Source organism: Vidua chalybeata, chromosome 28, assembly GCF_026979565.1.
Source record: "Vidua chalybeata isolate OUT-0048 chromosome 28, bVidCha1 merged haplotype, whole genome shotgun sequence".
In the NCBI taxonomy this organism is placed as follows: Eukaryota; Metazoa; Chordata; class Aves; order Passeriformes; family Viduidae; genus Vidua; species Vidua chalybeata.
Window position 1 is genome coordinate 2,668,600 of NC_071557.1, and position 23,342 is coordinate 2,691,941.

At 42.9% G+C, this 23,342-nt stretch overlaps 1 protein-coding gene across 9 annotated transcripts in view; it reads right to left on the reverse strand.

Annotated features, from left to right (window-relative positions):
- Window positions 1-19,866, reverse strand: part of EBF2 (EBF transcription factor 2) — a 119,537-nt gene extending 99,671 nt beyond the window's left edge. For 8 of the 9 annotated variants that reach the window (XM_053966520.1, XM_053966513.1, XM_053966512.1 and 5 more), the window contains exons 1-6: window positions 19,736-19,866; window positions 17,342-17,498; window positions 16,306-16,369; window positions 15,985-16,040; window positions 15,547-15,620; window positions 9,621-9,689 (exon numbers count right to left, since the gene is read on the reverse strand). In XM_053966520.1, the coding sequence (XP_053822495.1) occupies window positions 9,621-9,689; window positions 15,547-15,620; window positions 15,985-16,040; window positions 16,306-16,369; window positions 17,342-17,498; window positions 19,736-19,866 (551 nt within the window). The remainder of the gene's footprint in view (window positions 1-9,620; window positions 9,690-15,546; window positions 15,621-15,984; window positions 16,041-16,305; window positions 16,370-17,341; window positions 17,499-19,735) is intronic. The other variant, XM_053966517.1, reaches the window with a different exon arrangement.
- Between the last annotated feature and the right edge of the window lie 3,476 nt (window positions 19,867-23,342).

Below are 23,342 nucleotides of genomic sequence, written 5' to 3' on the forward strand. Positions count from 1 at the left end.
AACTGCAGTTTGTGGTTCAGAGTCATGCCAACACGAGAACCTCAAGTTTCATCTTTTCAAAAAAGGCAACTTCAAGATCTGAATTTTCTTACAGAAATGTTGTGACTGTGAAAGAAAGCGAGACCCCAAATATCAATCTTTTCAATTTCACTTCTCAGGACTACTTCATTTAAACTATTTACATACACCCTTCTTGATGTTGATGCTAGATAATACAAAGTGTTAATTGATTTGCTGAACCAGGATCCATTTAAATTAACTTTTTATGATAGGAAAACCTAAGCATACCTCTTAAAAATTAATTAAATATGATTTGTAAGACATCAGCACTCAGCTTTAATTTCTTTATGCCATGAGCTGGTTTCATGTGTTTGTTGTGTGCTGTTTTCAACTGCTTTAAGCACCTCTGGAATTGCCCTCCCTCTTCCCGAACGCTCCAGGATCTTCCTCTCAGGTTTGGTTTGGAAAAAGAACCTGTGTGTTCCTGGTTTTTGCAAACCCACCTCATGCTTCTGTGCCCTCACAACAGCTCTGGGATAAAAAGCCAACTTTTTCCTTTTCTGATACAAACCTCTCCCACTGAGCTGCAGAGATCCAAGACAAGGACCCAGAGGGTCCCCTGGAGCAAAGGAGGAGACCTAAGCAGAGAGCAAGGGAACACCTGCAATAATCAGGCTGAAAAGCAGCCTGGTGGTACAATCAGAACACAGAATGTGCAGAATTCTTCACACACTCCATGGTGAAAGTTGCCTGGTTCTTTGAGGGAAGCATTGGGAATGCAAAGGAAGGGCAGTCAGAGGAGGAGCTTCCTACAGGCTACACCCAAAACTATTGTTTTTTTGGTTTGGTTTTTTTTTTTTTTCTGTTTATATAAAAACACTTCTGGAATACTTAAATACAACCTTCCTGCTGCTTCCACTGAAATAAATCATGGATTTGCACAAGATAAATCCCCAAACTCATAACACACCATGCACATGGGAGCTTCGGTGGTTGTTCTCTCCTAGAATAAATTTAAAAAAAAAAAAAAAAAAAAAAAAAAAAAACAAAAAAAAAACAAAAAAACTCATTCAGCAGGAAAAATGCCATTTTCTGGCGAAACCAGCCTTATGTCAACTCCTGCCAGTGACAAGCACTGAGAAGGGCAAGGGATTAAAAGCCACCACAGGGCAACCAGTTGCCACTTGATTTTATTTTCTTGAAACAAGCCTTTGTAGGAAGACACAAAATCATGGAGGGAAGAGCTGTTTGCCTAATGGATTCACAGCCACTGAGACTAAATAAGCTGACTGCTTAAAAACAACTCAGGATCCACAGTAAAAGATAGAAAATTATTGCTTCCTGTCATGACCAAATATTAAACACAGCACACACCTAATGGCTCTATCACTCCCCAGGGAAGGAGCTTTATGAACAATAAAATCCCAGCAGACTTGCACTGTTTGGACTTAGAAGCCTCATTATGGGCTCACTGATCCAATACAATTTACAAGCTCGATGGACTCCACTTGGAGGAAAAGCCACCAAATGTGGAGCTGTAAGTGGGATGCCTGTGGAGATATTAGCATTTATTTGTGAGGAAAAGTAGCAGAGGAGATGGGGAGAAAAAGGAAAAATAATAAGGACAAAAAAAGAAGGATGGCTCAGATGACAGCAGTGTATTAAAGATCCAAACCAGTGAGAAGGATGGGAATGTGAATCACAGCTGCAGAGGGGAAATGTTGTTCCAGGACATGCTTACATGATCCAGCCTGGAATACAAGACTTGAGTTCCACTCCTTTATGTGGAGTGTGTCCTACAACCTGTCTCCTACATCATCTTGGGCAAAACATAGCTTTAAAATCACATCTCCAACTGATTTAAGCTTCAGATTCACATTATGTACTTTCAGTCTCAATCTTTTCTTCACTTCACAAGGATTTGGGGTGACGTTCCAAGCAAGACAAATTGTTTAATATACCATCTGAAAGCAGGAACACATTAGCTGGGAGAACTTTGAGGTGAAGAAATCAGTTCAGAGAGGCTGAAACCCTGGGATGTTTACAGGGCAGAAAAGATGGGAAATCCTACCAGAAACAGATGGTAAAAGGAACACACAGGGAAGGGATGAAGAGAAAAACAAAAGGTTCAAAAGGAAAGCAAGAGGCAGTAACTAAAAAGCTTAGGGCAGATGAAGTGACAAGTCCATAAAACCAGGTCTAGACAGAGGCTGAGAGGAGTGCAAAAGTGAGAAGAGTATTTCAGGTCATAAATACACAGAGGATGCTTTCATTAGGATGCAAATACCCTGAAATATTGGCATTTTTATTGATGAGTGCAGATGGAGCCAGGCAAACACAGACCCAAGGACTGGAGCTGTAGAGATCCCGTGTCACACACTGCTGCTCTACATATCCAGAATTTCTTCTGTGCTGTTTGCACAGTGAATTTATCCTCAGCTTCTATTCCCAGAGGTGCTTTAGTCCATGGGAAACTTGTTTTCCATTCCCCTTTCCACTACTACCAAGCTCATTGATTCCGATGGCTCCTTACTCTGCTCTCTGTCCTTCTGAGGTCAGCAGGCCCTTAACCTCCTCATTCACTGTTTATGAGCACAAACTGGACCAAATGCTCCCTATTTACAGGAAAAAGCCTCAATTTAAAAAGAAACAAGGATTCTCCTACACCACGTGTAAACTTTACTCCCAACTTTGCATTGCTCATGCAGGATTTAGCCCAAGCACTATCAATGTTTTTATCTCAACTAATCTAACAAGACTGGAATCCATCCATGCTTGTGTCCAAGATGCTCTAGAGGACCAGGGAAGTTTATCTGATTTATGCAGAACTGCTAAAATCCTCTGGGTCTTGTCTTCATTGGACTAATTTTCTTAAGACTTCCAGGCAGTAGTAGCAATAGTTAGATTTTATTTCTTTGTATTATATAACATGCCCTTGGCCTAGGCTCAGCCATGTTTCCCTCGCAGCTCTCAGATCAGGACATGAGCTAATTATTCTAGTTATAGATTTAATGGAACTGAAGTGATCAATACTGGTGGGCACTCCCACACATGTGTTCCCTCTAACACATCCCAAAAGGCATCTCTCTGTTTGGAAGGCAGAGATGCCCACAGTTGCAGCACGTGGCCAGGAGAAAATCTGCACAAAACACTGGTGGAAATAAGGTTCCAGCTCTGTTTAACTCCACAATAATCTGTGCCTGAAACCAGCAGTGATTTAAACCCATCTAATTTCTCACTCCATTCCAGAAGCAGCAGCACCTCCAGCCCAGGCAGCAGCAACCAACAGTCCTGGGGGAGAGCAACTTTACAAGTTACTCCAAAAAGCATCTCCACTGTTACAGCAATGCTCTTGCACATCACCAGAGTATTTCCACACATCAATTCTCAGCAACTGTGTTATCAAGGAAAGTCAGAAAATCACATATGTGGTTTTATAGTTAAACACAGACCCTGTGAATGGCTACAAAAATACAGGGACTGTAATGGGGAGAAAGGAGCAGAACCCAGGACTTCCACAGACCCAACCAGTCCATTCTTCATTTTTCCAGCACACTCAAAAATATATTTAAGCTTCTTCTGACTCACCAGCTTGCTGGAAAATCTGTTGTCTGTCAACATTAAATGAAAAAGATTAAATGACACAAGCTACTCTCCAGTTTAGTCTGTTTACAAGCTTTAAGTGTTTGCACACATCAAAGATTTCAAGATGTTTTGGACAGCAAACTAGTAAAGAATTTTCTTTTTGTCTGAAAGAGAGGGGAAAATAAAAAGAAACAAACAAATTAGGCACTAAAAGAACCACTTGTCAAATGGCTGGGATAGTGCAATTTTAAGTTACTGACTCCCCACAAACATCCAGTCTACTAAAAAATTCATAAAGAGACAGATGGCACAACAGCAGCTCTTTGCAGGAGAGCAGGGTTTATTAGTGAACAAAGGACTTTGACTCCCTAGGACAAGGGGAGAGATCACTGTAGGTTTTGGGGGCTTGGAAGGGGGGACTGGGGCACACAGGGAGCTGGGAAGAGCCCCTGGTTTCACCCCACAGCAGCAACAGATCCCAGACATTCATTTTGCCTTGGCAGACTCACAAGGGCCACAGAGAACAGGGGAGAACAGGAACAATCAAACTCTGCCATGCAGATTGAATCCTCCTGGCACCAGGAATGTGAAAAATAAACCCCAAAAACTCCTGTTCAGGGATCTGAAACCACTTTCCACAGCCAGGTAGTTGCTAATGCTTTGTATTAAGGGGGAAACTAAGGCAGTGACTTATGTCACTTAAGGTGACAGGGCAACCCACTCTCAGTGGGAATTTAATCCAGGCCTCTCCAGTCTTGCTGTTCCACCTCTGAGCATGAGGAAACATCCTTGTGTTACCCAGTGGATTTTGGAATCTCCCCAAAGGGAGGGGTAAGGGATAGAGTCCTTTTCAGATGGCTGAGATTAAGAGAACAGTTAGAAAAAGAGAAAAGAAAGGAAAAAAGAAAAAAAATCCAGTCAGAAATCTGCACTTATTTGAAGTTAGAGCCTTCAAAATGAAAATTCATCTATATGTTCTTTAGCAGTTTTTAGGGAGAAGGAAGAGGGAGGGACACACACACCCCCAGAGAAGATGTAAAGCCCATCCCTATTAACCCTGAAGTGAGTTTTATTGACTGTGGGAGAGCTCAGCCCTCTGTCCCTGCAGCAGGGAGGGCAGGGCACCAGCAGGGATGGAAACCTCCATCCCTGCACCTCAATTCCACGTGAAGGGATGGACCCCCATGGCACAGAGATGTAATCCAGGCTCTTCTGCTCCTTCCCAGAGAGGCTGACAAGTTGCCAGCTGTGCTCAGGCCTTGGCTTTTTGTTGAATGACAACTACAAAAGCCTTAGTTTTTCTCTTGCAGCATGTGGCAACTGATCCATGCTGCCCTTCACCACCCACCAAACCAGTGTGCCCAGTGCTTAGCTGGTGCCACTGGATGCTGACCCAGCTGGAGACACTGGTCTCCATCCCAAAAATCCACTCCAGTCCCCTCCATTCCCTCCCCAGCAACAACCACAATAAATAAATTAATAAAATGTGCAACACACACCAAACTCTTCCCAGGACAATTAGGAACAATTTAGGAAAAGTAATTTAGTTCAAAGTAGAAGGAATTGGACCCAGTGTCTCAGATTCTGAAAGAACCTGAGCTAAAAGACCTTGTTCCATGAGCCCAAAGGGAGCACAGGACCATGAAGGCAGCAGCTACAAGCAACACAGGGTTTATGCTCCTAGGTCTTTATGCTGTTCTGAGGAGTTTCCCATGTAGGAACAAAAAATTCTGTCCCACCCTAGTGACACTGCATTTTTAATTGAATTAAAATATTCATTTGAATGACATAAAAATTTCTTTTGACTGTTTAAGAGGTTTCATTTAAATTACATGTAAATTTCTTTTGACTGGTTCTCTCTATTAGAAAAGGAAGAGGAGGAAAGGTAAAAACCCAAAAAAGAAAATTTTTCAACTAAAAAAGTCACACCAATTCTCCCCCGTACCACAGAGTCTTCAATTAAACCACAGCTTCAGCAAACACAGTAAAGTATTAAGAGGAACAAGTACACAAAATAACCTCCTCTAAAGAGATTGAATCTTCAAGGAACACAAAGAAAACTAAAAAAATCAAAAGATCATTGCCATTTGATGAATTTATATCCAAAATTACACAACTCACCTACAATGAGAGAAAATCTGCAGTAAGTGATTGATTAAATTAATTTGCATCTTCCACAACCTCTTAATCCTAATACGAGGTTTTTTTATTTGCATAAGCAGGGTAGGAAAGGCAACAAAGTGAGTAATTCTAGCACAGGTGTAACAAAATACAGTTTTCAGTTGGAAGTGCGGCCTTCAAAGGAATGAGCTTCCACCCTTCCATCCAAAAGTTCCCCACACCCTGCATCTCATATCCCTGTCTGTGATTTCCATAAAGGAAACACAAAGTTCATTCTCCAATTTCAAGGAACTACCAGGAACATCAAGAACCACCACTTCAGCCATGAGAGAAGGGGGAAAAAATATAATATTTACATTTTGATGCCTCTTAAACCAACCAATTCCACAGATACCAACTTCAAAAGGCAAGCAGAAAAATCCAGGATGAATCCACCAGAACTGGGATCTACCACAGGAACACACCAGACCCAACTTAGCTCTCACTAGTTCTGGTTATGCACACAAAGTTAAAGCTTGCTGTGACATTTTGAGAACTGATTATGGCTCATGTTGTCCAAAACCTTGGAGTGCAAGTGCTTCTGGATTAAAAATGCAATTCCAGGTCCTTCCAGCCCTGTGCTCCAGTGGAATTCTCAAATTTGGACACCTGTAATAGCAGCACGGCAGGATCTGAGCTGTGCCATCCCTGTTAAATCAGAAGCATCACTCTGAAATCCAAATCTGTCCAGAGTTACACTGGAATTCTGGCTCAAGAACATCACGGGAACCAAAATATTCCAATGTATCCTGCAGATCTCTGCCAGCAGGAGAGGGCACACACTCAATCTCAGTGGAGAAGTTCCCTTTCATATGGAAACGTTCTCATTTCCAAGAGGGAGTGGAAAAATAACTGCAAGGGCCTTCGGATCTAAATCCAGTCCCCAGAGCAAAGGTCATTGCAAAAATGTTTTATTCAGCATCAGAACTTTTGGAATTATTTCAAGGAGAAGAAAAAGCCCAACAACAACCAGAACGGGGCTGGCTTTTTTTTTTTCCCCACTGAATTATTTCTTCCTTTTTAAAGAGGGATACAAGTCCCCAGGATTTGGTGAACACCAGTGAATTGTGCCTCCCTCCAGCACACAGCAGGTAAAAAAGTGGGGAAAGGAACAAATAAAGGGGAAATCACTATATTGATGATGGTGTTACAGTTGAACTCAGTGACCTTGAGGACCTTTCCAATCTCAAAGATTCTGGAATTTTATTCCGTGGAAATTCTGTTTCACTTTGCCCACACTGCTTAGGCAGAGCTCTGTATAACACAAAGGTGTTTTTGCAATTCTGTTCTCTCCATTTTCCTTTTTTCCCTTCTCCAGAGACACAAGACAATGTTACAGCTGGGTTGGTACATGGCAGATTTTTACATTTACCTATCATTTCACACCAGGGAAAAACACCTGTATTTCAATCACTAGAGAAAACCTGTAGTTCATTTTAAATTAACAGCAACCTACCATGAAGGCATTACTGAGCTGAAAATATCACCATAGTTATTGACCCACATGGCTGCAAGGTGCACTTCAGAAATTATATTCCACCTGCTGCCAAGTCCCTAAGCAGAGGTGTTTTCTTTTAAAAAAGCCATAGAAAGACACCCTAAATAAATCAAAGCACTCCTGCCCAGCTAGTCCAGAGCACACAGGACTCTCCTTGTTTGAAAGACAATAAAAAGTTACCCCACAGGGTGCATTTTAGGGAAGTGGAATGTGCAGTTAAACTCCTGAGCTGTTGTACTTTGGTGCTGTGGTGGTGTGTGAGGATGACAGACAAGCCAAGGATTTTTCTGTGCACAGACAGGCACAGCACAACTCTGTTACTTTATTTGCATTACATGTGTTGATGGAGATGTAGCACACAGGATTATCCCTCACTCCTCAAGCCCTGTTTCACTGGGTGAAGAGGTAGAACAGAAATAACTCTGCAGAAATAACTCTGCCAGAAGGAGGAGTCACTCTCTTGATGCTGCACCACCAGTTAGTGGTAGAAAAAAGAAAAATATTTAGCTTTGAGTTTTGCTTCTTTCACCAAGCTAAGCCTCCTTCAGACAGGAGGGCAGAGCTGGGATAAATTCTTCTCTCTGCAGCCTACAACTGATTTAGTGACTGCCTTTAACACTGAATGGAGCAGCTTTATCAGGCTGCACCACTGATTTATTTCCTCATCTACCTTCACTGAGCTCCAGAGTTCACCTGGAATGGAGACACACACAAACAGAAAGGGAAGAACCAACACACAAAAAGGAACTGCCAGACTGAGCCTGAAGGATGCTTCCATGCCAAGAGAATGCCTATTGCTGTTAGCAGGGCAGGCAAGAAAAAAGTTCTGGGATCAGAACAAATTAGGAGAGGTCTAGACTAAGTTAGGAGAGGTCTTAGAGCAAAATAGAAAAGGTTGGGACTCACTGAGCGCAACAGGTGATTTGTGATGCACATTTTATACACAGCTGTTAGAAAGAAAAGCCCTGTCCTTTTCCATCATTTCCATTTCATTTTACATCAGCAGATCCCAAAGCTCCCCAGGATGCATCAGAATCTTCACTTTACATGAGAAGAAGCAGCTGGCTCAGGATTACAAATTCAGCTGGGGTAGGAACTGTCCCTGTCAAGGTCTCAATCCAGGGGCAAATCCAGTGCCTTCCATCCCGAGCTGCTTCCCAGAAAGTTCAGACTTCGGGCTGGAAAGTTCCCAAATGCACATTCATACCAAGCATCAACACAGCCAAAAATAAGCTCGAAATTTCATAGGAAAGGTCAAGATGGCACATCCAGGACTTCTGCTCCCCAAAGAGCCCATTTCACTGCAGCTTTAAGCTCTGGCCCCAATCACAGCTTGTGAACACAGAATTAAAAGGGAAAACCATGGAGTAAAGGGAGAAGGAAAAACCATCACCTCATCAGAGTTCCAAAATTATTTAGATTAACTCTGTGATTAAAAAAAAGAAGGAAATTATTGCAGATCTTCATTCAAACCAGCTTTACTGCTCTGAATGCCAAAACAAGTCCACAAGAAGTACTGTGACAAATAAAGCTTATTAGAAAGGAGACAGAACAGGCCAAACACAGATAGGCAAAAAAACTGGCTCTAAAACCAATCCACTCCAGCATGAGCTCTCTTGTAGCATCTGCTTCAGGGAAAAGGAACCCTTTAACAGTTACTCCAGAATAATCTGGGGGAAAACATTTTCTTCCTGGCTTTTCCTTATTTACTGTTCCCCTTCTGGAGCCCTTATATGTGTGCTCCTTTCTGAAGCAGCTCTGCCTGTTCTTATTTTCCCTGTCTGAGCCTTGCTGAACTCCAGATTTCAAACCCTTCCATGTCAGCGAGTTCCACAAGGAAGTTTTCTAAGCTCCCCCAAATACACACAATTTTTACAGTGCCACTTCACGGTTTAACAAACTGCTGTTCTCCCCATTTATGTTATTGACCTAAAAACTATCAAAAGAACCTAAACCTGGAACTGAAACTGAGTAATACACAAAACTGTTCTACATTAAATTGCTTACAATCCCAAACCTGTCAGATTTAATGTTGCATTTTTGCCTTTTTACCCCTCCCTTTCTCCCTACATTTCTACAAAAAATATTGCTCTTTTGTTAAAGAACATTACTGAAGCTGCCAGGTTGCTCAAAGCTTTATCTGTCTCAGTAATCCAGTTGGATCCCATCCCTGGTGAGGAGAGAATGTTCCAGGTGCACACATGGGATATTTGTCACAATAAAAACAGAATTTCATTTTAAAAATAACATAAATTTTGTCAAGGTCCCCAAATGGCGACATAAACAGATAACCAGTGAGAAACAGTCTCTGATGATTCAAAGTGAAAAACAACAAATTTGGGATGCTTTTGCAGGAAAATGAAAATTCATCTCCTACCTGTCAATGATCACAGGGTCAGATGGAGTCTCATTTCTGTTGCCACAACTTTTCTTCTCACAGCACCGACTGGAGAGGGAAAGAAAACCAAAATTAAAGAACCACTGGGACAGCTGAGAGCAAAGAACCAGCTCAAAGTCTGTCAGAAAACCTTCAGCGCTCAATATATGCCTGGAAGGGTAAAAATTCTGCTTTCCAGAAGGGAAAATTAAGGGAATTGAGTGCCTAAGTCCTGGCTGGTTTCAGCTGGAGTTTGGCACTTAGCTCCCTGTAATCCATTCTGAATTACCCAGCCAGAAATGAACAGCAGTATAGCCACACTTGAGACTGAGGTGATATTTATAAAGGTCTAATAAGTGATTAACAGATGTCATAATGTCATTACAGGCAGGACCAAATGGGTTATGTGGGGTTAAAAGTCCATCAAAAGGTGTTAGAACTGACTGTAAGCAACCTAATGGTTTGGTGTATTCCAATATTATTTTTTATATTACTGTATTTTTTTTCTTATTAAATATCTAGGTTTTATATGGTGACTTCAGCACTCTATGAAAAGCCAGAAACTGAACATATTTAGATCTTACAAAGGATCTAAAGAGATGCTTTTCAGGTTGGCTTTGCAATCCCTTTGCAATTGTTTCAGTGATAAACCCTTTAGATTAAGTATTAATTTATACATATTCAATGATAATATTAATTATAATAAATAATAATGAAAATTTTAAAATCAAGAGACAGTTCATTATTTCCATTGATATAATCACTGACATGGATGATGCTCCTGCACACACAGTGGCTGAGTACTGGAGTTAAACAGACTTTAAAAACAGTCCTTGCTCTAGAATCCTCACTTTTAATAATCTGAAGCAACAGAGAAGATTTAAGCTGTTTTCATGCTCAGGTTTTTTGTTCCAGTCAATGCCAACATGGGATGGGGAGGATGGAGGCACCCGAAAGTTTAAAAAGTCTCTATCAGAAGTCCCACATCCTTCAAAAGTCACCATATCAGATGTCTTTCTAGAAGATGTTTTCCATGTTTTGCAGAGGTTTCTGTTCAAATTTACACATATGGGATGAAGAAATTTTGGTGGGTTTTTGTACAGGGGTGCTTAATACATTTGCAAAATTATCAAGCACTCTGCGTATCAGAGCTTTCCAACTGGGGAGCAATTCCAAGCAGAATAAAATAAAGAAAAATTTTAAAGAAATTAAATAAATAAATATAATAAGAATAAATAAAATACTTGAATTCATTAGAGGCAGAATAAAATATTAAAGTGGGGATTTTTTAAATATGCCTAATATTTAATTATAAAAACCTAAAATGAGCATTTAGACAAAAAGCCCTCTTTCAGCTATGAAAAATCCCACCATTTTCTCCAGTTTCCAGGAAGTTCCTGCTCTGGGGCTGGAATTGCCCAGCCAGATGAGCTGGAAGGAACAGATCTATTTGAATAACAGCTCTAACTGTTTCAACATTCCTTCATTCCCCTTGCCTCAAACCTGAACTTATTCATCGATGCTACTCCTTTTAAAATAAAAGGATATACTAAATATTTAAAAATCCCTGGGGCAGCCCCTGTAGCTGCTGTAAATTGTCATGGCTCCATCGACTTCAGTGCAGCTCTGGTAATTCACACCAGCACAGAACATTGCCCTCCCTCCTTCTCCCAACTTTATTTTAAGTGCATCTTTTATGGATTTCACTGCCCAATCAGTGTTTAGAAAGGATGGAGTATTTTTATACCAGGAGCCAAAATGGGAGATTCTTTCTAAAGGAGAAAATTATAATAAATCCCCCAAAAATGCAGAAAATCCTCTCAAAGGAACATCAATTTTGGATGTACTTTGACATGTCCAGTATAGCAACACATGGAAAATAACATTTGGAATAAAATCTTTGCTGCTTTACAGGCCATTCTAATAAAGAAAAAGAAAAAAAATCTGCAGTGATTCCAGGGATGGTGCCGCTTCTTGGCAGAGCATTTTAGGATGAATTCTGTGAGACTGAGCACAATGTGGCTGGGTTCAGAAACAAGTGCATCTTGTTTTATTTCTATTTCCACTATTATTGCAGTTCTGAACTTTATATTTGTATTATTCAAATATTTTCCCTCTAAAACTGCGGCTTGCAGCTGAAGTTCTCCAAATATTTTACTGATATCTACATTCCTATCAGTTGGGGAAAGATCTTTGTAAGTGATAGACTTTTTCCCCTTTGACCATGGTACTTTCTGAGCCCAAATATGTGGGGGAACAAAAAAATCTTGATGAGGGAGAAGAGCCACTTCCAGTGAAGGAATTACTGTTTGCACATAAATCAGAGTGGGACTGAGGATGTTTCAGCCCAACATTTTAGCAAAATTACCTCTTAAATCCCTATTTCCAAGAGGTTCACCCCATATCCAAGCAGGAACAATTCCACTTGGTTGATTTCACAAGTGCTGTCTGTAACAGAATTGACTGGTTCCAATTTCAGTCCAAGCCAAAACCCCCAAACTCTGGTGGTCCAGGATCAAGACTTCAATATTCTCTTCAAGCAAATTATTGGCATGACTTCACCAACATTTACATTTCTGCTACAGTGTTGGGCTGGGAACACACTTCTAGAGATGCTCATTTGCTTAAGAATATCAAGGCTTAGGATGATTTTCTACATCTTTTGTTGTTATACTTTCCCCTCTAGTTAGATCTACTTGGAGAAAATGATGGTTTATATTAAGAATGGTCCAGAAAAAGCTTAAACCAAACCCAGAAAGTTCCCAGAGACAACCCCAGCCCTACAAACTGAGCACCCCAGAAACCTCATGTCAAAGCCAAATTTCCATCCTTTCCCCTCCTTGTACTTGACTAAAATGGTTGTAAAAATCATCCCTCAACTTCTCCCCCCTCACCCCAACACCAAAAAAAAAAAAAAAAAAAAAAAAAAAAAAAAAAAAAAAAAAAATCTGTCTCTAATTTCAAACTCAAATAAGCTCACAGCATGGTGGCCTTTGTTTTGTTTTCTTCTGCCCAACTCCTCCCTGCAATTGCATAACAAAAGTGTCTAAATTCACACCATCTGGCCGATAAAGACACGGGCCCCAGTGGCCGCCTGGCCCAGCTGATTAGAGCTCCCGTCTAGTCTGAGCCTTGTGGCGAAAGTCACAGCTGTGGGGCTCACTCCACTCAATACAACTCTGTTATTAGCCAGCTGTAGACCCTGAGACTACTTCTGTTCGAATTATAATACCTTTTAACCCTCTGAGCATTGAGGGCGTAGGGGGTTGCTGGCAGCAGCATAACAACGAGTTTCCTCTTAGTGAATAATTGGAAGAAAAGGAAGAAGATGGGAGGGGTGCGGGGGGGAAGTTATTCCAGGAGAGGAAGGTGTTTTACCTTGATTTCCAGCCCTTTAGGATTGTGTTACTCCACACAAACACACCTAATAGAAACTGTTCCTATTAGGCCATAAGAAGGAAATGGAAAAAAAATGGGGATTGGAAATGAATAAATCGAGCCTTGCACTGGAAGCCCTGAAAGCACTAATTATTGAGAGCTGAACTTTCAATGGCTATGACAGATTGATGCAGCCGTATCAATATTTAGACAACTTTCCTGCTAAGCAGGCATCTGTCACCGTCTGAGGGAGAGGCGGGCACTTTCAGAGGAGCTCATCTCCACACAGCAAAAAATATCTTCATGTATGATTCTGTACAGAAAAATCCTCCCCGAAAAGCCCTACCTTCAACTAGGGAGGATTGGAAGAGGAGCAGAAAGACAGACAGACCCTTCTTGTTTTCCTTTTCAGAAGCAGTAGGCATCAATTTCAACAGCAGAGTGGGTACAGTGCATTAAAATTTTATGTACTATTCCTAATGCAAACTAAACTAGAGGCTTTAAAAATTGATGCTGCCACTTAAGCAGCAGACAATGAGGAAGATTTGATTATTGTACTTAAAAGAAATAAAATAAAATGTCAAGTTTAACTAGAGTTGGAGCCATTCCCCTGGCATTATTCAAAGTGATGTGTGTAATGCCTCTTCAGAATACATAGCATCCTGCTCCGAGATACTTCAGGAAAACACGACATTTAAAATCAAATGTCTTCATTAGGTTACAGAGTGCTTTTGATTCCCTTCACTAATCTGTGTTTTACATGGGAAGGACATCCCTGAGTTGTAATTCTTCCTTGATAATCTATCAAGCAGCAGAGCTGAGAATAATCAGAATAATAGCTTAGATTTGTGCAACGCTACCTTAAATCAAGCACAGAGGAGGTTTGCAGGCATCACTGGAGCTCTGAAATATCAAAGCTGAGCAGAGCATTTGATACTATAAAGGCAGGGAGAGGAAGCAGGAGGAAAGCCCAAATTAATTCTAAATCAAATATGACCATTTGGATGAGAAGGTGCTGAAATACTTGAACTTCCAAACCAGAACTGTGCTCTGTGCAGGGAGAATGGAGACAAGAAATGGGCTCACTGCTCCTATGTTATCACAAACTGCAACCCAATTGCACAAGAAATCAGACTTTTCTTCTCTAATTTTCACCTGGTTGTAGTGAAACCTTTCAACAACATAGATCCATATATACATATAAATAAATAAACAAATAAATAAATAAATAAATAAATGCACAAGTTCTAGATGTGCCAGAAAGTCACTTAGACACCTTTGATCTTTGCCACTACATCACCAGGCCCTTGTAAAGCTCACCCAATGCATCCCTCAGATGCGATATATATTGTGTTTGGGCATAAATATGAAAATGCCGGTCAAAAGCTAATTTACTTAATTAATGAGAGCTACACACAACAGAGAATCAATACATTTGTTTCGTACTGAATACCTGATTCATATTATATTAAAAAGTAATGGAATTGTTGACATAATTAAGTACTGAAACTAAGACTTCCCCTTGATAAAACTTCTACCCAAATAGGCTTGTCTCACTCCTACATTAACATAAAAGTCTACTTTAATAAAAAAATAAAAACAATCAAGTCGCAAGCTGCGCCATTAAAAGAAGCAACATTGAGTCCAACAGCTTAACCCTCTCCCACTGATACAATAAATCACAAACTGTGTATAATAAAGGTCACGAATGGGTTTTGCCTCTTGTTTTATGAACGTTCTATGCACATTTTAGCACATTTTAATTCAAGAACATTGACTGTTTGCATTATTATATGTATTTTTAAAAATTTAATTACCCGAGAACAGGAAAAGTGGTAAGTTACCATGGAAGCACAACATACATACATAAGGTACATGTAAGTTCAGACTTATACAAAAGTTATTAAAAACATCCTCAAGTCATTTCACCCTCTAATTTATAAATTTAAATGCTAAAAATAGTGTCCTTTTTTTTGTTTTAATTAAAAAGTAGAAGGCCCCTAAATATTGTTCACATGTAGAGAAAGGAAGGGTTTGAGGGTTTTTTCTTATGGGGTCAAACTGCCCAAAATTAAAGAACATTAATGATGCCACTTTTAATTAAGAAAATTAAAATATTTCACCAGAGGAAATTACATTAAGAGCATCCTGCAGTTTCCAGGCAAAAATATATAAATTAATTCATTCTCATTCTCATAAGGCGAGCAGAAATTTTATGAGCAATAAGTATATAAAAGTCTTGATTTAAACAACACATGCAAAGGCCTACTTTAAACAAAAACATTGCAGCTGTGGTTGCTGAATCTCCTGCAGGAAAAATGAATAGCAAAAAAAATAGGAAACCTCCACCCAAATATCTGTTTTGAACCCAAGCAAGCATTACCCACATAAAGAGAAAGTCTTCCTACACAAAGACCCTCTCTGAGCCAACAACAAAATAAACAAACAACAAAATCAAACTCTCCCTACTTAAAATTTCCGTGGAGAGGCTCTTCCAGCATTTTGGGAAGCAAAGCTCACAAATGATGTGTTAATGAGATCATCTTACCTGCACATGACTTCGTGGGTGAGCAACACTCTGCACATCTCGGGGTTCTTGTTCTGGCCTTCATAAGTTATAGGCTACAAAAATTAAGAGAAGGGGTAAGCATCAGGGGTTATTTAATCCTTAGACTATCCACATGTGAGGGGAAGGGATTTTACCACTGCTCACCATCACCTGCAAATAAATACCTTCCCCTTTATGTGCAGGGAAAACAGCTTTACATAAATATTGCTACAAAATGGATAAAACCCGACAGTCTACAGAGGGGAAAAAGGAGACTTAAAAGAGCACAGTTTTCAATTACCCTCCAAAACAGGTCTGCAATACAGCTGAGCAAGAGACCAAAGTGAAGCAGAGGAGGAAAAACATGCAAGAAAATGTTGAGCAAATAGGAAGGATGAGGTGGGAGAGGACAGCATGGCACAGATCAGCCCTGCTCACCTGCTTGGTCACAGAATCAATGAGCCTCACATAGAGATCCTGTTCTGTCCTGACACCTAGAGCGAGGGAGAACAGGGATAAATAACATTCTACAGGCATCTTGCCCTAAGAGCAGCAGAACAAACCCATTTAGTGCCATATTAGACACCCTCGGCATCCCAGGTAAGTTCTGTTTCCCAAGCCCATGTAAACTCCAGGGCCCATCCCTGCACTGAAGGGGCCGCATGCAAGGGAATTTCAGTATTTTGGAAATCACAACACCTACAGCCAGAGCCTGTCTCACTGCACAGCCCCCAGGAGGTGCCTGGGAAGGGCACTCACCGTTGCTGTAGAGGAGCTGGAGTTTGTAGTGTGTGCCATTGTTCGTCTTCTCGTTGCCTTGCTCCTGAAAGGGAATTTGAAAGAAGGGGGGGGGAAAAAATCCTTCCAGAACTTACACTTGGCACATTTAAAATGCAAGAGGTGATAATCATGATGGAAGTGACAACAAAGTTGATTAAAATTCTAAGAGGCGAATCCACTGATTGGGATGTATTAACCTTCCGAGTGACCCAGGACAAACTACAAAGTACTCCTGACATCTTTTCCTGTAGGAGTTCAAGAACTTCTTTCCCTCTCTTCTTTGCCATTATGCTCTAAACTTTTTCAGGAGAATACATTGAGAAGAATTTGTGCATTTAAAATCATTTCATATAAACCAGACTGACAGCAGGAAAACACAATGGCTTCTGATTTTAACTGTGATCATTGCTTTGCAATAGTGTTACTTTGAGTCAAAATTGATATTTATTTTCTGAAGGCTGTGTTACAGGGATGTTTCTTACACATTTTTTTAAATGTAATTTCCTGTAAGATAATTATTTATCATTCACAGTTCAAAAAATCTTGTTCATGGCTAAGAAAATAATTGAAAAAATGCAAAGTGGCCAAGACATGGAAATAAAATCCAAAAGCAAATGCTTTTCAAGTCCTGCCATTGACTTTGGAGCCTTAGGAAATACATATAACCACACTCAACAATAATCTGACGTATTTATCAGGTTAGATTCCACTTCTGTTTGCGTACTAAAACCTGGCTGATGTGGTAGGTTAAAAAAGCCAAGTGCATTTATCTGCCATAAATTTTATTTATTTCAGTTTTAGTGGATGAAAGAAATTCGTGATACAGAGCACAGGCTTCCAACCCTTTTTAAGTACAGCAGCACACACAGGGTTACAACTACCACAGCACCTGAACCCTGACCAAACCATGTTGTATTTTTTTAGGGACAACAAGTATAAGAAGCTGGCAGCTCAGCGAGGGGAGAAAATCAAAATTGGAGAGGAAAAGAGGAAGAAGAAGAGTAAGGAGCCTTACTTTATCATTTTCTACAAAGTCCACAAAAGCTGTCCTCTCTATTTCCACGGGCTGCCCCTGTCTGTCGTAGAGAGCCAGAACAAAGTGAAAGAAATTGGATTTCCTCAAGTTGGAGGGTGGCTGCTTTTCAAAGTGGGCTCTGGACAAAGCTACTCCGCTGTGGAGGAAACACACGGGATGGGGTGAGGGAGGAGAGACAAAGACATTACCAGGTTGTGCAGCAGTAACGGCAAAACAACAACAGAAAAGACAGAGCACGTTCGGACTGTCTCTTTCCACCGCCGCGCTGCAGCCGGGCGGGACGGGACGATGGTCACTGGAATCTGAATTTCGGCGTGGCCCCGCTCCTTGCATACTCCGAGGACAATGCTAATTTACAGAGAGGGGTTCGTGCTAAAGGCAGCGTGTGTTTTCCTTCCTCCACTTATTTCCCTGCCTGTCACCGCTGCTTGCTGGAATGCAGGAGGGTGGGAAGTGGCTGTAACGTGTCAGAGGCTCTGGAAGTATTCTTTGCACATCCTGGTCCTGGTCCCTTTTCCTGTCGCAGAAAACAAGCGACCCTAAAAATCTTTCCTACGGGCAGGATGTCAACACGGGGGCACCTCCGTTTTGGTCAGAGACAACGACTTTCGAGCAGAGCAGCCACTTCCCTCGGCAGCGAAGTTTGACTTTAGTAACTGACTTACTTGAAGTGATTCCTGCGAATTGAATGTCTGATTTAAACTGAAAGAATTTAGTCTCGGGTTAACCAACCCCTGAGAAAATCTTGTCCCTGACTGCAGAAAACGTTGTGATGTTTCCCACGCATTTCCCGGCTTCGAACGATTCAAATGCTTCTGTTTACCCACGATATGCCTGACTGCAGCTTTACTTCTTTGTTAAATTAGTTGTAGTTCCCTCTCCCTAAAGCCAATTTCGACTTACCGAGAAGAAAATAGGTGCACATGAGCACCTCCAAATTACTTAATAGACAGATTAAGTCTATGTGCCAGACTAGACAGGAGCTGGATAGTTTTGGGTTTTAGTCCCCAGAATAGTTCCACAGCACTGGCAAAAGTATTTGACTCTTTCAGAGAACTACAGATGTTTCCCTGTGTTTTCCTTGCCAATGAGGTAAGGTGTGAACTCACCACATCCGCCACATCTGCGCCTAGCTTGGGGATTCCTCTCATTCTGCGTGTAAAAAAATGGGATTTATTGGTTTTTTAGGAATATCTGGGAGAAAAACCTGGCGATGCCAGCAGGCAGCACAACGCGGCTGCACCTCCACCGCTCCCGTGGAGTCTTGTCAGGAGCTGTTTCCTTTTACTTTCAGTTTCCTCAAGGATAAACCTCTTCCCCCTCGACCGTATTTATTAAACGCTCTATCGACATTCATAAAACTCTGATAACTCCTCCCATGGCGCTTGGAAAACCTTGCTGCCAGATCAGGCCGTGGGTGAGGGCATGGATGTATTATTTCTAAAACATCCGTTTTATCTGAAGTCCCCTCTGCTGTTTCATGCCTTTCACCTTGTCTCTAATACTGAATAAAATCCGGCTTATTTCCGGGGTTCCCAAATTAGCCGTCCCCGACGCTGCTACTTTCTTTTTTAACTTTTTTTTTAAGTTATCCAGAAAGCAAGGAAAAAAAATTACCCAAAAGAGTTTTCATCATCTTATCCCTAACAGGAAGAGACCTGGATAACTGTCCTGTGCCGACTTGGCTGGGAAGAGAAAATAAAAAGGGGGCATAAAGGGTGATAACCCGCCCAAACAAGTAGAAAGCAAACAGCCAGGCCCCAGTTTCGGGATGTTCAGAATCATTTCAGCTCAGCAGAGACCTCTCGTACGCTCGGGCAGGTGCTCCAGGCGGACAGGCACGGGACGGCCGCAGGTTGCGGGATAGCCACGGGGATCCGGTGTGCCTGTGCCCTCCCCTGCCTGCCCTGAAACCACGGGTGAAGATTTCGGCAATGGCCACCGTGAATTAAGCAAAACAAGATGGGCCGGGGGAGCTCGGGTTTGATATCTGCATTTAAGTTAATTCTAACTTGGTCCCCTTCTGTTCGGCTGTCTGGCCCAGCAAGCAGGGAGGAGTACCCTGGATCGCTGGGAACAACAAATCCAGAGCCCCACACATCTTCCTGGGGCAGAAAATAAAAGGGTGATCCCGTCTCGCTGTCATCAGAGCCCCGCACTGGGTTTTAGGACTCCTGATGCTCTCCGGTTTTGGAGCGCTGCTGCCTAGCTCTAGCTCCAGCCTTCACTTTTCGCTGACTAGAGGAGACCGGGAGGGGGACAGAGAGGAAAAAAATACATTTAATATCAGATGCAAACAACAGGGTATAATGAAAAGATTTGCTTAAAAAAAATAACAAGCAGGGGGAAAGTGGGAGAGAAATAGTCAGTTACCTTTGTGCGGCTACGTTTGCATCCACAACCCCAACGTTTCTGACCCAGGACCTGACGGAATCCATCTCAGAACCTAGAGATTTATCTTTCAGAATTGGTCCTCTTCCTAAAGTATCTTGAATTCCAAACATTTAAAAAGTCTATGCCAACTAGCAACAGTTTCCTTTTGGGAGATAAGGGAGAAGGAAAAAAAAGAAAAACAAAACGACGCAGCCTTTGAATCTGACACACAAATCCCACGAAAGTGAAGTTCAGCTTTAAAACCAACTTCTTCTGCTTTTTAACACTACGTGGTTTAATCGCCTTCAAAAGGGGAAGAAAGTTTTTCCTCTTGCCAAGTAAAAGTTACGCTGTTTCAGTCTTGCCTGGTATCATCATCCTTCACACGCAGACGAGGGAGCCGCATCCAGAAACCGATCGCCGCTAACGAGGATCACCTGTTCCTCAAACAGAAAACGGGGAGAAGGATTGATTGCTGCCTAATCCAGGAAGAAGGAAGGAAGGGAAAAAAAAAAACAAAAAAGAAAAACAGACGTGGGGTAAATTGCAAAAGAAAGGCAGAAACGGAGCGAAAGCGCGGCCGGTCCCACCCCGCGCGCGGGCAGCGCCGGCCCTTCCCGCGCGGCGACATGAATGGGTTACACGGCGGGAACGGGCGGCGGGCGGGGGCGGGGCCCCGCACCACATAAGGAGATCTCATTTGCATCTCGCGTCGCGATTGGTTGAATGGCGAGGTCGCGCTCCGCCCCCCGCGCGACTCCGGCGGGGTCGGAGTGGAAGGAGCGCGCCCGGGCAGGGCAAGCGCGGGGCTGTCGCGATGGGAATGTCGCGATCGAGTTATGCGGACGGGTTGTGGTCATAACCCGGCAGCCCCGCACCGAGCGGTGCTACCCCAGACTGCACAAACTGTGCAAAAGCAGCGGGACCGAGGTGGAAACAGCGCGCCCGCCGCCCACCCTGGCACAGCTGGAGCACAGGCAGGGGAATCGCGAGTTTATCATGATGGGTTTATCGCCATATCTCGGCAGCTCCACACCAAACGGTGCTGCCCCAGAACGTATAAACTATACTAAAGCTGCGGGACTGGGCTGGAAGAAGCACGCCCGCCGCCCGCCTCGCGGCAGTCGAAGTCCGAGCAGGGGAACAGCGGGTTTATCGTGATGGTTTATCGCGATAGGTTATGGCCAGGGACTGGCAGCCTCGCACCGAGTGGTGCTGTCCCAGACGGCACAGAGTGCGCTGAAACCATGGGGCCGGAGCGGGAGGAGCCAGCCCGTCCCGGGACAGCCGGAGCCGCGCACGGGACTCGCGGGTTCATCGTGGTGTCCCGGCAGCCTCGTCCCGACCTGTCCTAACCCAGGACACCAAACTGCGCTAAAAGCAGCGATCTCTGTCCATCTGAGCGCGCTGCGCTGCCAAAGCCGCCGGACGGGTAGTGGCCGCTTCGCTCTCAGGCGCGGGATTTAAAATAAAAAATTGCTCAGAGGGAGAGAAATGGGTCTGGGGGAGGGTGTAGACAGAGGCTGCCTGCAGGGCAAGAGCCAGCCCAAGACTGCCAGGCACCCAGCAGACCCCAAAGTTGCACCCCGAGAACTGTCAGGTCTCACCTTAAAACTTTTTATAACATCCCATGTAGGCAACATTTCCCATTAAAGGAAACCGGAGCTCTTCCCAGCCTGGCCCGCGGTGACCCGGGACAATACCTACGTCTGCGTTTATTTTAGTTTATTTTTTAAAACTGCTCTGCCTTGGCGATATTTTCCTCCTGGCCCTTTTGTATTCTGATCTGTGTATAGATCTGCCTCTGAAATCTATATAACACCAACGCGAAAACAGATTTCAAGACAATGAATGCAAATCTGTGCTCAGAGACCATCTGCCAGATGAGGGAATCAGATGTTCGGTAGTTAAAGGCACAGTGCAAGGATTCAAGGATTTCCTTGACTCATTATGTGCAGCTCCTCTCTTTAACCTGCTTGAGTTTTTGGGGTTTTTTTTTTTAACGGGATAGAACTATAATTTCCATTTCCGAATAAATCGGAACTCCATCCATCCACGTTAAGCCGCGATTCAAAATGCCACCTAATAAATGTTAGATTATTTTCACGTAGTTTTATACAGTTCTCTCCAAAAAGAATCTCAAATTAAAATCTATCCATGAAATTTTCATTAAAATGTATCCTTAATTCAGGCACGATTGAGGGCAAAGCCGGGACTCAGATTTATTCTGTCTACATAAGTGACAGACATGGTATTGGATGAACTAATACATCTCATCCAATCTTTGTTTAAGGAAATTTGCCATGCTAACCCACCTCCCCAAATTGATAAATATGCAGGAAATGATTTTGCCAGGTTAGCAAAAGGCGAGCCTGGCGTTATTTTAACATTAGATAAAAGCAACAGCAGTTTGACGGAGCTGGAGGGTGGAGGCTAATCTTTCAAGATATGATCTTAGCATCTCTGACATGTAATTTCTCTGTATTAAAAAGCCCAAACAGGGCAAGATATAAAAAAAAATACTAAAAAAAAGTGAAAAACCAGACCATGTAAGATAAATATATAGGCGATGGTAAAGCATATTACAGTGGGGCTTTTTTACCATTTTGCAATAGGCGTGGGTACATTTCCTCGAATAAAAGCCCCCTCTTTGTACTAAGATAAATTCTGGCAATACCGCTCCGACCGTTCCTACGTTTGTTCCTAAACCCTGGGCAGGGGTGGAAGGGGAGGGGGCGGAATTCCCTCTCGCTGCAACCTTGGCCGATGCGTTCATAAGGAGAGAACGCTCCCTGATAGCCCGAGACCATCTCCCCTGGAGATAAAACCGAGCCTATCCCCGCAAGGTCGGGTCCAACCCAGCCACTCTCTCAGCCCCAGGCTGGTGGCTCCAGTTCTGCCTGGCCCGCGCCAGCGCCGCGAACAAAGGGGACTCGTGTGTCGTGGCCCCGGGGGACTCCCGCTTTTAGGGATTCGTGGTGGGTCAGAGGGCACCACCGCAGGTCAGGGAAGAAGCGCTCCCTTCGCCCCAAACAGCTGCCGCCAAAATTTGGCACTCGGGCACAGATGCAGGGAACATCGTCCCCTCCTGGCCCCGCGGGAGCCGTGGCCGTGGGGTGCCCCCTCCCCACGATCGCGGAGGGCTTGGGGAATGGTGGGGGGATGCAACGCTCCAGGCAGGGGAAGCCCTTTCGGGGACACAATTTGGTCCCCCAATCAAGTTTCTCGCCTTTAAGATAGGCTGCAAGAACACAGGAGTCCTTGAATACTTCTGAAATCATAGACTCCTGACCTAGACTCCCCATTTCAAGCCCAAACTGTATTTAAACCAAGCGAAAAGCCCATCGCTCAGACTCTTCTGATGCAAATTCACTCAGGGAAAAAAAAAAAAAAAAAAAAAAAAAAAAAAAAAAAAAAAAAAAAAGCAATGTTTATACCCGCGCGACCGCCGATAAATCTGGATTTGCACTTTAGAGGTTTCCGCAGTTCGGCTCGGGGAGCAGTATCCACCGGCAGGTAAACGGCACCGCGGAACTCCGGGAGGGAAAACAACCCCAAAACAATCTTCCAGACCTCGGTAAAGCGAGGGGAGCGTCCAGCAGAGCAT